Source organism: Bubalus kerabau, chromosome 20 (genome assembly GCF_029407905.1).
Source record: "Bubalus kerabau isolate K-KA32 ecotype Philippines breed swamp buffalo chromosome 20, PCC_UOA_SB_1v2, whole genome shotgun sequence".
NCBI classification, from domain to species: Eukaryota; Metazoa; Chordata; class Mammalia; order Artiodactyla; family Bovidae; genus Bubalus; species Bubalus kerabau.
In genome coordinates, this window is record NC_073643.1 from 32,326,157 (window position 1) to 32,342,899 (window position 16,743).

The 16,743-nt window shown below is 41.4% G+C and overlaps 1 protein-coding gene across 24 annotated transcripts in view; it reads left to right on the forward strand.

Annotated features, from left to right (window-relative positions):
* The window catches only part of FOXP1 (forkhead box P1), a 714,382-nt gene that overhangs the window by 683,984 nt on the left and 13,655 nt on the right, over positions 1–16,743 (forward strand). For 17 of the 24 annotated variants that reach the window (XM_055557294.1, XM_055557289.1, XM_055557295.1 and 14 more), the window contains 5 exons: positions 24–107; positions 10,697–10,898; positions 11,003–11,082; positions 11,685–11,786; positions 15,847–16,016. In XM_055557294.1, the coding sequence (XP_055413269.1) occupies positions 24–107; positions 10,697–10,898; positions 11,003–11,082; positions 11,685–11,786; positions 15,847–16,016 (638 nt within the window). Of the gene's footprint in view, positions 1–23; positions 108–758; positions 10,316–10,696; positions 10,899–11,002; positions 11,083–11,684; positions 11,787–15,347; positions 15,470–15,846; positions 16,017–16,743 lie in introns of those variants that run through there. The other 7 variants (XM_055557304.1, XM_055557307.1, XR_008705966.1 and 4 more) reach the window with 6 other exon arrangements.

Genomic DNA, 16,743 nt, shown 5'->3' on the forward strand with positions numbered 1-16,743 from the left:
AGAGCATTTTTTCTCCCTACCAGCTTGCAAAAGACAAAGAGCGCCTGCAAGCCATGATGACCCACCTGCACGTGAAGTCTACAGAACCCAAAACTGCCCCTCAGCCCGTAAGTACTGCATGACATCCAGGGGGTACCTGACACTATTTCTTTTCTGCTTCCCTTCCGCAAGGAAGGAGGATCCCAGTCTGGCAGCTTTGACTATTGAAAGACTTAAGTTTCATCTGGTTCTGGTTACCTTTCATGAACAGTGCAGTGTGCTGGGCATTTAGGGAGATACATACGGGATGATTCAGGCACAGTCCTCAGCCACGAGACCCCACAATCAGCTCTTCTTTGAGACAGATGAGTGATGCTACCCCAATATACTAAAACATTCTATGACAGCTCTTTGGAAGGAAAAAACAAAAACAGAACAAAAAGCAATCTTTCTGATTTCTCATTGGTGGAAACACGGAGAGAGGACTGCCAGACCAGGAAGGCAGAAGAAAAAAATGTATGTTGGCATGGTCTAGCCAAGAGACAGTGGGTATGAGAAAAGGGCTGAGGGATGGTCCAGTCCAGTCTGAGAGGAAAGAAGGAGGAAATGTTGAAAGAGTTAGAGGCTGTAATTACCGGAGAACATCTAATGGTTACTAGAGAGTTGGAAGTGAAAATGACTCCTTCAAATGAGATCAAATGTGGTACCCTGAAATTATATCTCACTTTCAGGAATCTCTTACTACTTGCCTTATTTCCCTTTTCTTTGACCTTGAAAAGTGTCATTCAAGCACAGACAATATCAAAGTGGAAGGATGCTATCTGGACCCCAGATCCTGTCTTGGGCCTCACTCCCTGTTGTACCTTGATGGTTTTCAGTTATGTTTCTCATATACTTATACAGTTCTCAAAATCTAGTTGCTTCAACTAATTTTTCACAATGGAGAGAGTGCTTTGCTTCTTGATTTTTAAGATTTGTAAAATTTAAGGGTACACTGCTTTTATTTGATTTTGCTTGGAGTCACTGTGTGAAAATTAATTGAGCATTGACAATCTATAGTTAGTACCAGCAATTTTAATCAATATGCAATGATGCAGCGTAATGGCAAAGTATTGGTTTATCTGTTTTGACTGTTTTTTTTCTATAAATAAAGCAAACATACACCCATATATGTATGATTTATGGTGATAGAAATAAAACGGAGTCAGACTATTAACCCAGCAAATATGGTAGCCTGCCAAGATGCAGTTGGCAGACAAAATTAATGTCTGAAACAGAACACATTACTGAGATATAGGACATAAAATCATTAAACACTTTGCACATCCATTTTTACTAGGAAAGAGCCCTTGGTTTCCATGTATTTCGCAGTAAATGGCTGTAGGACCAAACGTGTAGGCCACCCGAAAGAAAGAGTAAGGCCTTTTGGTATTGTGGAGTCATTAGTCAACCCTGCTCTAGGTGCTATTCCTATCAACCCCTTCTTTTAATGAGGCTCCTAGAATAATGTGAACCCCGCTAAAGCAAATTGGTAAGATCCTTGCATGATCCCACTGAGTTCTTCAGTGGTTTGAGCTGGTGGCAAGGGGAGCTGATCATCTTGGAACTCTCTGGACATCTTCAGATGGTTTCCATTCATTAGGGAAATGATTTTCTCCAGGATAAAGAGTTTGCGTCTCTAAACCCAGCGACAAGGGAGAGAATGAGATGACTTACTCCATGAATTAAAAACAGTAATATGAGGTTAGATATTAAATATGAGGATTAGAATAATGTGTGGACTCAGCACTCTAGGATGGACTCGTTTAGGATCATGAGGCTTCTTGGTGAGAGGAGGGGGGATGAAAGCAGAAAAGGAATCGAGACGCCCTACGGGGCACTCCACGAGCCATCATGGGGCTGGATGCAGGCCTGGAGCGCCATATACGTAAGCTTCCAGAGGCCACAGAAGGGACCCTTGAGATTCTCCATGAGGACCCATGTTAAGCAGCCAGTTAACAGGGAAGAGCTGTCCTGGCGGAAACATACAGGGCAGGAAGGTTTGTCTTCATTAGTATTTAAAAAAATGTTTTACATGCTAGAAAATTATAACTTGGAAGGGGACCTCCTACTAAATTTATTTTTAACTGCTCTATTGAAAATTCTTTACCACTAGTCAACATTATCTCTTAGTAGCTCAGCACAGTATTTCTTTATTAAAAGAAATAGGCACGAATATTTTTGACTGAAAAATTAATAGCTTTTGAATTCATACACAGCAGGTTTTCTTTTGCAAAGAAGTCCAATATCGCTGCACAGCACTTCTATAACCATTTATTTGGAGTCCAAGTCAAACCTTTGACAGCTAGAGCAATGCTACAAGCCAATATAAAGAACTCCAAGATGTAAACCAACAATAGGCCGCCTGTGTGAGGTTTGCCATTGTCAAATACATAGATTGTTTGGATTAGTTTATGTAAATGTACTGTTGTATTACCCTTTGGAAGAAAAAAAAAGATCACATTTGTGTGTGAAAAGTGGTTCCTTTCACAGGCAGCATTATAAATCCCTTATCCTTTAACTTACATGTAAGAAGTAAAAATTGGTGCCTGACAAGCAGATATTGTGTGACACTCTGTTGCCAGAGAGAACCTGCCTTCTTTTCATTTATTTGAAAATAGAAAATTTTATTATAGATACCATCTTATAAATCAGAAATTATTAAAATATGTATAGGTGAGGCATTGGGAAATTAATTATAAAAGGTAGACATGTAGTGTTTTGCACACATTTTTACTTCCTTGCTGTAAAAAGAGGAGGGGGCACAGGCATAGAGCAAACCCTCAATTCTTTCAACTTTAGGGATATAGAGTTATCTGATCAGTTCTAAGGTGTAAAAGACTCCCCTTTGCCTGTAATTAATTTATTCCTCCCGAAATAATAGAACACATGGTGTATGTTCAGACGCGCATCCTCTTAGACTCTGATTTGAAAGAAGCAGTTCCTGGGATTCAGATCTAACCCTTGCTGGGGACGCTTATGTTAGAGTCTTGCCAGGAAGTTTGTGAAGTTTTTTTCTTTTTTCCATTTCTGTTTAAAAGGAACTTGGTGTTTATTTTAAAATCCTTAGTCACTAAGTGATAGAATGCTTTGCTGTAAACGTTGCTTTTCACTAAATGCCATTTGGGTGGTAAGTGTCATTTGCTGTGTCCAGTCATCCAGCCAGCTCCCATTTCACTGCATCGAAGAAGCTGCCAAAACCTTCTTGGATTGTTCTGACATCAGCCCCTAGACGTGTTTGCTGGATCCTGTTGTGGAACTCATGTTCCCATTTGGCTTGTCAGAGGATATTCTCATCTAGGGAGAGTCCCAAGTTTTCAGACTTGGGTCTGACCTCGACCCCTCACCCTGGGAAGTATCTGGGTGAGCTGAACAGGGGTTCACGGGCGTCCTGTTCCACAGGTGCCTCCTGTAGCATCTCTCCCTGCTTGCTTGAAAGTCTTCTAAAAGGAGAAAAACCCCTCCTTTTGTAATCATACCCAGGACTCAAACTGCAGTGCACGCTGTTTTTGTAAAGAGAATGTCTGAATTTAAATTCAAAGTAATTGCATCAGTGAATATTTGTGGAACGTGCGACTGGGAAACACGGGGTAGGAAAATAGGACGGACCCGTGCCGCCCTCAAGTGTGTCTTGTGGGAGAGCTGCGCTCCACGTGAGTGTGTGGACCACCGTCCCTGGCGGTGGGAGAGAGGAAGACTCATGGCACCAGTGCCATCTGAGATGCGACGTAAAAGAGGAATGGGAAGGAGGAGAAGGAAATCCGCTTTCATGCTTCCTGCCGAGGGTTAAGATAGGTGCGGGTGTTTGAGAAAGGGAACTGGGAGAGGAAAGTCTGTGATGAAGATCAGAGTGGAGGAAGGCAAAGAGTAGCCGATGTCAGCCAAAAGAAGCTTTTGATTTGTAATGTTATTTATAAGCTTTTAATGTTATTAAGGCTGGGCCATGTTTACCAGAGCAGCTGCAGATTCTAGCACGGGAGTTACACAGTGGGTAAAGCTGGACCTGTCACATGGTCAGAATGGCCACGAGTGTTGTAGGCTGGCATTTCCAAAATTTCATCTCTTTTCCATGTTCAGAGAAGCACAAGTGAAAAATCAAGCGATCGTAATCTGTCCTAATGAGAGTGATATTCTTTTGTTCCAAACGCAGTACCAGTAATGTTCTCGAGGTAAACACCACAGTGGGTTGCTTGAGGGCGAATTCTCCATGGAGAATTTCCTGAGATGTTTCTTTGGAGGGAGGCTGCACTCAGAGGATAAAACAATAACCACCACTACCCCTGAGAAGCATGTCTGTATTAATACTTGATTAAGTTGTTAAGGAGTTTTGAAAAAGACTTTTTCACTATCATAATGTCGGGAAGATACTGTAAATCATATTTTATAATCTTGAGAACATGAGAGGTAGGTTTAGCTTTAGGGTATTCCTACCCTCCAGAGAACAGCTCCCAACCCTGGTGAAACCACATTCCTTCAGGTTTGGTGGGCAAGTAACTACAGTGTAGGTAGAATCTCCTTTCTGATAATGTTATAAAACACAGGAACTTGGCTCTTTGAAGCGAAAGGCAGTATTAGATTTTCCTTTGTACACAGTCTCTTTTCCTCCAACCATAGCAATTAGGACTGTTTGGAAGTAGTTCTTAGCTACTATAAAAACTGTGTGTGTCCCCCACCAGCCCCCCAAAAGTGGAGGGGGGTCCTTTAACTCTTAATGAAATGGATGATCCTGTGGGCTATTGGCTGCAGCCTGGCTGTTGAGTTGGAGAAGTAATTTGAGGCTGTCATAAAAAGAGATTTGCAAAAACAAGCAATGTTTACATATGGTTTCTCCTGAAGCCCCCGTGCTGAGGTTCGGTGTCATGGCGATCACCTTCTCAGTCACTGTCCTACACGGGCCCAGATCTCAGGCGGTGGTGGGACTAGGCAGATGGAGTTGTGCTCAAGGTTAACCCCTGCCCAGCAACACCCACCTACCCTGCCCCGCGGTCTGGGAACATCCCTCTGGTTCCTCCATCTTCAGAAAGGCCATCTCTGACCGCAAGGGATTTGTGTCTAGAATTCACCTGCTCAGGTCAGTCAAACCAGCAACAGAAAAACGAGTGGGCACAAGAGTCCCTGCTGAGCAGCGGGTCCCTCAGAGTCTGGGTTTCAGGTTTGCCTTTTGTTCTCAGAATCTGTTCTGAGACAAGGCAGGAACACAAACAAAAACACACAGGGATTCTGATGGGAATCCTTACGACAAGTCTGTTTCTGTCCTGGGTTTACTTCAGCAGTGCATTGATTTTTTAAAAAATAGGAGTGACTCACCGTCTTCTAAAGACAGAGCAGAGGTTACTGTTTAAAAACGAAAAGATAAATCTTTCTTTCACAGAGGGGCTCAGCAGAGTATTGAGTATTGGGCAGCTGATGCAGTTCCAGTTGTTTGGATGGGTAAGATTTCTAGGAGACTCCCCCTGTAACTGTCCTGGGAGAAAAACCGGGACTTGAGAGTGGACAGAAAATAAAAAATAAAATAAAAAACCCTATGGCAATCTGAAGTGACATAAGAATTCAGCTTTTGGCTGGCGTTTCAGAGATTATCTTTGCCGAAATCATCACATGATGGAAACTCGCCATGTAGAAAATATCAGAGTTACTAACTTTTCTAAACATAGCAACTTCTTTTTAAATAGAAAATGAACACAATCTGAAAAATAGGAAAAGAAACCCTCCCAGTCCCATCCCTTCCTGCTCTAGGCCCCAAGAAAAAATTCTCTCTTCCAACCTGAGCTACAGTCAGAACGAAGCACTTGTGCGTTCATTTTTAATTGATGAATGTTTTAAGCTTTAGTAGTTTACAATTCAGATGAATCTTTCAAGATTACAGCACATCTCTCACTGTTCCCAGTTTGCTCTTCTAAGTCTGTAATTAATTTGAGGGGGGTTTGGTGGAGGGGTCCACTTTTTTCAGAGACCTTAATTAAAAGAGCAGGTTTGGTTTGAACACAGAACCTGTCTTGAAACGTTCCCCCAGCTCCATCTTCTCACCCCCTAGTGACCTTCCTCCCCAGAGATGGTTTCTCCTCGAGACCAGCATGTGATCATGCAGCCTGAGTTTAAAAGTTAAGAAACTTCGATCACATTTGACAAGGTTGACATTTCATTAACTTGTTGGTTCAGCCTTCAAATGATTTCACGAGGCGAAGCCCCCTCTATTTGGAGTTTACAGCTTTTTGTTCTTCCTTCCCTCATAGGCTACAGTCGTGTTTAATTTGGAATCAGGGCTCCTTTGGCAAATTAGCAATTAGAACAATTTTGTGGGAATATGTATATGTGTCATTAGTTTCCCTGCAAATTAATAGCAAGGGCAGAGGTCAGGCAGAAATTTTCCACTTGACTGCAGTTCCTCTATGGAGACTTGGCACTTGGTTCTGGAACGGCCACAGCTGCTCTCAGCCACCCTCTTCCTCTCCGAACTGTCTTTTAATTAGTTTACCTCATAGCCATCATTACAAATATTACTGCCTCCCCTCCTCGAAATAAAATCACTGTTTCTACAAAATATTCCCGTGACATCTTGCACTAGTGTGCATTGATGGTGGGTCAGTCGATTGCAGCATTTAATCATTAGATCACCTCCATCCGCGTCTCCTAATGAGAGTCCTTACAATATATTTTTATCTGGTAATTAGCCGAGATTGGCTGCTTCCTCTGTGGCTTATTAGAGACAGCCCAGCGGTGGGTGTGAATCACGGTGTCATTTGTCAAGCCTGGTAAAAATCCCCTCTCTGCTCTCTCCTGGCTTGGTGTTGATTTCCCCTGGTTACCTGTGTTTCACAGTCTCCAGAAAATTCAGCTGCCTCTCTGTTGTCAGGGATTGTGCTAACCGGGAGGGATTTTCTGTTTTACTGTTGCTTTTGGGGTAGAAACGGTCCAAGTCTTAAGACCTTTGCCAGAGCTGCAAGAATGACATTCTTTTCACATTTTATGACTTCGTACCCATATCATGGGGCTTGTCTGTTCTTGTAGGTGAGCTCCCAAAAGATGGGCCTGCACTTGCTGAATGTTTCTGTGAGTTTGGGCTTTTGGCAGTGAACTAGAACCCAGTGGACTTGATGATCTTCCTCACAGAACTGGAAAGGACCATGCATATTTCTTGAGGACATTGTATTTATATTATCATTTTCATTACCTTTTAAAGAGCACTGTGGTGTTTAGGGTAATGTTCTTCAGCCAAGAAGCCAGAAAGCAGAGTGGGTTCTCGGAATTGTTTTATGATTGTGATGCCTGTTTTCCCTTCATCAGTGTCTGCATTTGATGGTAAGCCCTCCAAGGGCAGCAGTCGCCTGCTCTCTTCCTGTTTTGGTCATTGCAGTTTCCATTGCCATCGTCTGCTCGGAAATATTTATTGAATGCCATTTATAAGCAGGATAAAAGCTAATCCCCAGGTCCTTTCCAAAAATGAGCATGTTGAAAAAGGAACCTGGTTCGTGTTTATTTTTCCCATTATCTGGGCAGAGGAGAATATTATACAAAGGGCCTAGAATCACAAGTGTGTATTTGATTTTGAGTCCAGATTGTGAATATGGGCAAGTTATTTAATCTCTGATGAACCCCTGTCTGCTTCTCTGTAAAATACTAGCGTAACATCTCAAGTATTCATGATGGTATGAGAATTTCAGTGAAACCAGGCAGTGGCAAGGGGTTTACCACATTGTGTTTACAAATGGCACCCATGACTTTCCTGGGCATTCGGATACTCTTAGGCCTAACAGCATCTGCTTTTTACAAGTTGTGTATTCATGAGCATTAGACCGGTTGCTTGGGCTGAGATATACTGTTCCTCTGCTTGGTCAGTGAGTGGGGCCCAAGGTGGAGAGGTGGTCGCCCCTGCCTTCCCCCGTGACCCCCAGATCAGTTCCATCCTGTAAGTGCTCTGCAAGACTTTAGCACTTGCTCTGCAAATGTGTGTCTTGAAGTTGCCAGCATTGGTGAAAAAGAGCTCCCAGCGTCTGCCCAGCTTGCCGAGGGATTCCTAAGGGTGGTGCCATCTCCATAGCTTGCTCTTATCAGGTAGCAGGGAGCCTGGGGTAGGAATTGGGTGGAGCTGGGAGGGGTGTGTCTGATGTTGGCTGAGTCAGCATTTCAAGAGAGGAATAAAAAGGAAAACCCAACCCAAAGCCTCACCCAGCATTCAGTTTCCAGCACCATGTTTATCTTTTTCTGTCAGTATTTCCTCAACAGTATTTGACATTTCTCACTAGTAGGACATGAGAAAGGTTGAGTCTTCCTAACAAATTGGAACTCTGTTTTGATCTGTTCTTTGATTAGATCTCAGAGGAATCTAATTTTTAATAGTTTGTACAAATAATGCTTTGGATTTAGGACTCTTGCAGTGGTGAAACAGACTTAATTTGTTAAGTGATTCAAAATTTGGTTTCAGGCAGATTTTCATACTGTTAGTGAACCCAGGTCTAGCTGCTCACCACTCAAAAGCCGGTAAGTTGGCCAAGTGGGTGGAAAGGAAAGCTTGCTTTATTTTGGATGTCAGCAACAGGGAGTTGGGGGAGGCGCCTGTCCAAAGGCCAACTCCCTCCACTGATAATCAGGGGGCAAGAGCTTTTATAGACAGACAGAGGGGGCTACATGCAGAAACAGCGCAGTCAGCTCTGACAGTCATCTTGAAGTTGGTCATTGGTGGTCTGCCCAGCATCATCTTGATTGTTTTCAGTAGTTAATCTTCATTTCCAGGGTCGGTCAGTTCCCATTTCCTTGAGGCCATTTCTTGGGACTGTGGCAGCTTCTGTCGTGGCTACATTCTGGCCATCATGTAGTTAACTTCTCCTGCCTGGTGGGGATTTCAGTATCTGCAAAAACAGCTTGCAGGACATGGCTCAGAATATTATCCATAGCCCCTGAGGAGGGACTAAAGGTCTGTGACTGTGCCTCGTGGCTGCAGTATTACTATCGGGTCTCTTCTGTTTTCCTGTGTTTCTTCTGCGTGCTCTCACTTCTCTGATCAAGCTTATTCCTTGGCTAAGGCTTCTCCACAGGCAGGCAAGGACAGGGTGGGTGGGAGTGAGGACCACAGGCTCCTGCTCCACTTTGATACCAAGTAATCCTGCTCTGCTAAGCTCTTTTGGATTGGAGGTAGCTGCAGGTTTCTGCCTGGAAAATCCCATGGACGGAGGAGCCTGGTAGGCTGCAGTCCATGGGGTCCCTAAGAGTCAGACACGACTGAGCGACTTCACTTTCTCTTTTCACCTTCATGCATTGGAGAAGGAAATGGCAACCCACTCCAGTGTTCTTGCCTGGAGAATCCCAGGGATGGGGGAGCCTGGTGGGCAGCCGTCTATGGGGTCACACAGAGTCGGACACGACTGAAGCGACTTAGCAGCAGAAGCAGCAGGTTTCTGAGAGAGCACTTCTGGATAAACTGCAAGAACTGTGTCGAAAACAACCAAGTTCTTCAGTGGAGCCAGATACAGTGTTTCAGTAGCAAGCAGATTTTTGGAAGGTGGGGGGAGGATAGGCTTATATTTCCAGTGTTATTAAGAGAAACACTTCAAGGCAAAGGCAAAACAGGTAATAGGAAGGAAGCCCCAAAACAGGACTCGTTCGTCTTCCCTCATGCTACTGCAAATAACTAGTAGGTATTTCTTTACTTGAAGCACTAGATTACTCCATTTTGTTACTACACATTTGAAACTAGAAGGAAAAAAATGAGATTTTATTTTTTATAGTTCCAGATCTCTCCTATGCCATGTTTGTTTTAAATGAATAGATTCCAATCCTGTATTGGATAGAGTTTAACGAAGATGACACATAAAGCTTTCAAAGAGGAGTCTCTGCCAGCTGATGGAGCTAAATGAATGTTTAGTGGATTGGTTCCACTCTTTTTAATAGGTCATGGGCCAGGCCTTTCTGCAGTAGTTCTCAACCCTGAAGTTTCATCATAGAGTTGAGTGAGCCTGTCCCAGTGTGGTGCAGCCACTGGCAACATGTGGCTGTTTAAATAAAATTTTGACTTTTATTGAGAGTAAGTAAAAATAGTTTCTCTGTTGTACTAGCCCAATTCAGAAAGGTTTGTCACAGAGCTCAGGTCGATACCATTGTATCATCATTGTATCATCTCAACTGGTGTTTCCTGAAACATCAGTGTTCTTTGGGGCTACATGGACTCTATCTCCCTCTTCCAGCTTTACCAGGCATAGTAGGCTATAAAAGAGGGGTGTGAAGTTGTGATTAAAGAAACATCATGACCCAGAATTTCTCACACTCAGCAGGCTAGGTAACCCCTTTTGTGTCTGTAAATACTTAGTTAACTGTCTTTGAAAAAAAAAAAAAAAAAAAAAAAAACCTGTCTCAGCAATAGGAAAGGAGAACATTGCAAGAGATATTTAATAACCTATATGTGGAAAGAATCTGAAAAAGGATATGTGTGTGGATCTGAATCATTTAGCTGTGTACCTATAAGTCAACTACAATAAAAAGAATCATAGGAAAAAAAAAAAAAGAATCATAGGAAAGGATGCTAGAAATTTTAATAAACAGCTTTCACATGGGAAGTCCCTCCTGTTTCAGCTGGTGATAAACATCTACTTAGAGGCCTAAAGCTGGCCAGGCCTCCCCGTGTCATTCCCGCTGGACCTCGGTGCGCTCTCGGTGGCTCTTCTAAGCATTCTCCCTTTCCTCACAGCTGAATCTGGTGTCCAGTGTCACCCTCTCCAAGTCTGCGTCAGAGGCTTCTCCACAGAGCTTACCTCATACTCCTACGACCCCCACTGCCCCCATCACTCCCGTCACCCAAGGCCCCTCCGTCATCACCACCACCAGCATGCACACGGTGGGCCCCATCCGCAGGCGGTACTCAGACAAATACAACGTGCCCATCTCTTCAGGTAGATCCTCTATTTTTGCCTCACATAGAGTTGTAATCAGCAGTGCTTGTCGACCAGCCTGTTTGTAAAAAGTGATAATTAATAGGACAATGATTCTTATTTAGCAGATATTGCGCAGAACCAAGAATTTTATAAGAACGCAGAAGTTAGACCACCATTTACATATGCATCTTTAATTAGGCAGGTAAGTAAACAATGCAGTTTGTGAAATTGCATCAGAAGGTATATGTGTACAGCGATATATTGATGAAGTAGATTTAAAACCGTTTAGTATGCAAGCATGCTAAAACCTTTTCTATAAGGTTTTTTAAAACTGCAATATATAACATAATTGCTTTTGATTAAGTATTACAATACGATGTGATTATTAGGAAATTCATTTCACACAACAGTGAAAATGAGCCTGTTTAAAGATGGCAAGTCAATTATCACAAGCTACAGTAATCTCTGATCCCTAGAATTAATCTGAGCTCTAAATAATTACTGAGCTTTAATCAGCTAGTGAAATGTTTTGCATTTCTGTTTGATTCAGCTTTATGAATGACTAATAAATTAATATTTCTGTACGGAAACAGAAATAAAAACTCAAAACAATTAGATAATTCCATTTTGAATTTTGCTATTGAACTGGTAAATAGAAGAACCATTCATCTTAGATCATTTCGTGAAACCTTTCTCAGGCTTTAGCTCAGCATCACAATTAGTTTCTACTTTCCAAAAATTGTATAATGACAGTTGTGCTGATTTGGTCATAAATTATCTTTTTCTGTTACTTGCGCTTCACAGGCCATTCTCGAATCTCCAGAAAAGCAGCTAACACTAAACGAAATCTATAACTGGTTCACACGAATGTTTGCTTACTTCCGACGTAATGCTGCCACGTGGAAGGTAAGCTTTGTTGCAGGTCTGTTTAGTCTTGGATCTTGCCGTTTACAGGGGAGAGTTTGTTGTTGGTAACGTCTTGTAAGTTACAATAATATTATTTTGATACATTCAGAGAGTCTTAATTTGTAGGAATATTGGATTGAGAAAATAATTACTGTGGCGTTAAAAATGCTAGGATGGAAGACTCCCTTACTTTTGCATCAGATGGACCAAAGTTGTCTGTCTGTCTCTGGTTGGAATGTGAAGGAGGTTGTCTTGTGTACACAACCTCATGCCTTGAGGTCTGTAGCCACCATCAGTATTTATTTCTGCAGAGACTGCATAGGTAACTTTTTTCTTTAGCCATAAGTAATGTGGAAGAAGGATCAGGTAAATGTGAGATAAGTGGAGAAGGCTGTACACTCCAAACACTAGCACAGTATATGGAAGTTACTACAGGAGAACTGTATATATATATGTATATATAAAAGTTGTGTTTTTTTTTTAAGTGACGAGACTGTCAGATATTCATTTAACTGTGGGGAAGAAAAGTAATTATGAAATATATGACTTGACTGATACCATTTGCTCTAGACAAGTCATCCATAGCTCCAAGTGGGATGCCCCCAGCATGGCTTGTGACCATATACAACAGTCCTCAATCCAAGTTCCACAGTTAGTGTATGGATTATGTTAGAGTGTATAGATTATGTTAGTATTGATTGCATTGTATTAGATTAAGCTTTCAGCAATTTTTGGATTTCCTCACTATAATTTCTGTTTTAATAATATTTTCTTCTAGAAAAAGGGGCAGGTACTATTGGAGATTAATTATTTTTGCATATTTAATGTCTAGAATTCTTATAATCCCCCAATTCTAAGACATTTAGAAATATTTAAAATGCCAATATTTTACATGTTTTTATTATAAAGATGATAGGGGTTTGTTATAGGGTGTAAATAAAACATGCTTTGCTTGAACTAGAAGTTTTCCTTGCTACTTATTCACTTTATATGGGAGGAAATCAAACATGGAAAATACATTTCCTCTACTACATTTGTCATAAATTAGCATTTTTAAAACAAAATGAATATAACCGTAGAATTAAATTCTTCACACTTACAGAGTTATGAATAATGACCCAATGTACCTTTTTTCTTTTAAGACACATGGGCACTGAAGGAACCTGGTTCAAAATATTCCTTTCTCTTCCTCAGCCTGCCCCTAGGAAGAGAAAATATAAAATAATCTTCAGCTATGAATGCTTTTCAGAATTTAAGCAGACATTTTCTTCTAATTACCTTTTATAAATAGCAAATGATCAGATTTTAAAATAATTACCAGTGTTGAATGTGATATTTAGGCTCAAATCTTCAGATTTAACTTTTTCATTTCTGTAAAGTGCCAGCAAAAATGCCATTCATATAAACAGTCCTAGGTGAAGTATTTAATGATTCATAAATACATACACTTTTCTCTCCATGTCCTATTTGTGCTGCGATCTTACACAAAAGTTAAAATTCCAGGTAAAAGTGATGACTGAGAAGAGCTCACTCACCTTTTCAGGGAAATTATCTATTTCCAGTTGCTTGTGCTTTGATGTACAGTCTTCAAAACCAGAAACTTAAGTTTTGACCTTACATCTTAATTTATGTGGCTGTACAATTTAGACAGTTCTAGAACAGTCCTGTTTTTCAGACATGGCTTTTTCAGTTTTGTACATCTTGATACTTACTGTAAAACAGTAGACATGATAGGTTGAGGAGAAATGCTGCTTTCTGCTCCCAGTTAGGTGTCCTCTGGGTACATGTACTCTGGATTTTTTTTTTTTGGTCAGAAACTTGGGTTTATTTCAAGCACTTCAGTGTTGTTTTAGGAGATAAAGAATGCTAAGGGTCTACTGTTATCTCTGCCTTTGTGCAATATAAAAAAGAAAATGCTTTTTAAAGACTCATATATACGTGGAGAAATATGTCCTACCAAGTATAATGCCAAATATTTTCCAGAGATTGTTGTTTGATAGAAACCTATCAAACCTGGTTGAATCAGGGGTATCCTTTCGTAGTCACTTGGAAGTCTTGAACCCACCCCAATTATGCTGACATTGCTCAAAAATTCCTTGAGTATTTATCCTATGGCTTCTTTCTGTGAGCAGTTCATCATGCCATGTGGTAAAATTTATCTCATTACCTTCTAAATCAGACCAGAAAAATCACCCTTCTTTAGCATGACTCCTCACAGAGTCACCAGTGGTGATTATCCAAAAATGGAAACACCTCTCAAAGAACAGATCAAGATCTGCCCCTGGAAAGGGTCAGGGAGAGAGGAAGTGGTGAAGGGGAGGAGTACAGAATGTTTGAGCAGTAGCAGTGTTGCTGAAATAAAGTGAAGGGCTTACGAGGATGTGAGGTGTGGCATCAGTATCGTCTTCTTATGCCCCCATTGTCACCTTATTCCCTGTAAGAAGAAAGTTGGGAGTAAATGACATGGGTTTCTGTGAAACATCCTCCTGTCCAGTTTTGAGTGTCAATAAGTTCAACCAGGAGAACTGAAGAGGTGAAGCTGTGCTTGGTACTTTACCTGGTAAGGGTTGTGGAATTTCCTGAAACGCAGGAAAGGTGAGATGTTAAAAACTTTTCACCCTTCAGTTGAGCTCCTCCTTTGGTAGGTTACAGATGTCAAGGGTTTCAGTTCAGGAGCGACCAGAATTTACTTTTTACCCTAAGAAAGTTATATGTAAATAGAAGCCATCAAATAATAAAGCATTCTCGTTTTGCCATTGAGAGTTTCGTTTTGCCATTGAGAGTTCTACTCATGGTTCCCTTTGGCATTTTCTCTGTTAATTAAAGCACTTACCCCTGGTAAGGGCCAGCTTTTATATATTTGGGAAGGTAAGGCATAGCTTGATAATGGATGCTCATCCAGTAAGGGTCATGTCATCCTCTGCTCCTGTCAGATGCAGGAGGCAGTGCTCTCAGTGGTAAACAGCCAGTGTCCATTTCTTCTGAAAAAAATCTGAGAAAATGGGTCAAAGGTGTTAAAGCCAAAACTTGAAAGAATAAAAAAGCAGCAGCAAAATGACTTAAACCATTTTTGTATGAAAGAGAATGAGTTTAAAGGTGACAGTTTTTAAGCTTGTTTCCTGATTTTAAAGTCATATGAACATTACTTTTCTATTTTGGCTGTGAAACATATTTGGGAGCTAATATTTTAGTATGAGAGACGAGTGGATTTAAAAGGGACTGTTTTATGCTTGTTTCCTGATTTTGAAGTCATATTAACATTACTTTTATATTTTGGCTGTGAAACCTGTTTGAGGGCTACTAATACACATATTAAAAAATACTTCTGGTTAACTATTACCAGAGATGAGGCGAAAATGCCAAAGTACAGTTAACTCATCATTTTGGATTTTGATTTTTCTTTTTGGAAGAGGCACCCTTCAGCACAGGAGGGTCCTCCTAGGGGTGGGAGCTGCAGCTCTTGGGGATGGGTTTACAACTGTGGGCTGTTAGGCTGAATTTACTGCTGTTTTTGGAGTCTTTTTCTTATAGAAAATGTTCTCTCTTTTATACTTGCTGCAGAATGCAGTGCGTCATAATCTTAGTCTTCACAAGTGTTTTGTGCGAGTAGAAAACGTTAAAGGGGCAGTATGGACAGTGGATGAAGTAGAATTCCAAAAACGAAGGCCACAAAAGATCAGTGGGTACGTCCGCCATGTTTGAACTTCTTAGCCTAGCTTGGATTGCGCTAACCAGTGTCACGTAGAGGCTTTGGCTGCTAGACGGTGTTAGACCAAACACCTGGTTTCACGTTGTCTCAGTGAAGGGAAGCAAAAAAGCATTTCATCCCTCCTGTTTTGTATGCCTGCCAGTCCCCTGCCCTGCTTGCTGGTCTCTGTTGCATCACATGCTAGTAGCTTTTAGGTGGCGATGCATATTAACCCTCACAAACCATTGGCTTATGCTTATTGCATTTTATTTTCTTTCTCCTGTTCCCTGTATTGGATGTCCGTTCCGCCCCCAACCCTGCCTCTCTCCTTTTGTTGCCACTTCATCTCCTTTGCCGCTGCTCCTACCCCAGGGTGCCATTCGCACCAACCTCTCACTGCGTAAGTGCTTTATCAGAGTAGAGGATGAGTTTGGGTCCTTTTGGACAGTTGATGATGAAGAGTTTAAACGTGGCCGCCATATTCAACGAGGCCGTCCTCGCAAATACTGCCCCGATGAAAACTTTGACGAGCTTGTCGCACAGTAAGAGCCTTTACTTGCTTTTGTTTTTTGTTTCTGCTGTTGCTTTGGCTTTGCATGGTTGACTCATCCCATAATAGTTTTGCATTTCACCACGTAGCAGTGCCACGGCTTTCTGCAACGGAACTAAATCGTGTGATTTGTACATGTATTTCTCTCGTTTCCCTTTGGAACACCAGCGCCCTGAATAATGCTTTTTTGACGTCTTTAATGCAAATATGGGTTGTCTTTTGATTCAGCAGCTTTACGGGGACCCCTATAACTCAGTGCTTTTGTGTGACCCCTAATTCCTCCAAGTGAAAAGGAAACTCTAGAGTTAAAATGTGTGTTTACTGGGGTAAATTTCTTTTTATTGGCTCACTCAGTATAACAGTATAAATGTAGTAAAATGAATGATAAAAGTGCTCCAAGCATAGGAAGGAAACTGGTTAACAATCCATCTACTTCCTTTAAGGATCATTGATCAATGTAGGTAATTTCCTCCCCAAAACCACCCCCCCTTTCTGACCATATCCTCATGTGTAATTTTTAAGTATTTTTATCCTTCCTGTCTAGAGATGTTCTTAAAACAGTATCTTGTCATCATTTGGTCAGTAAATGGACACGGCGTCAAATTATTCTTGTATGCTCACAAATTTGGCTGTGCCAGAGAGACGAACCAGCCTTGGCTGACCAACCCTCCCTGGAGTACCCCCCTCTCTCCTTTTGGCAGTAAATGAGCTTTGAAGAC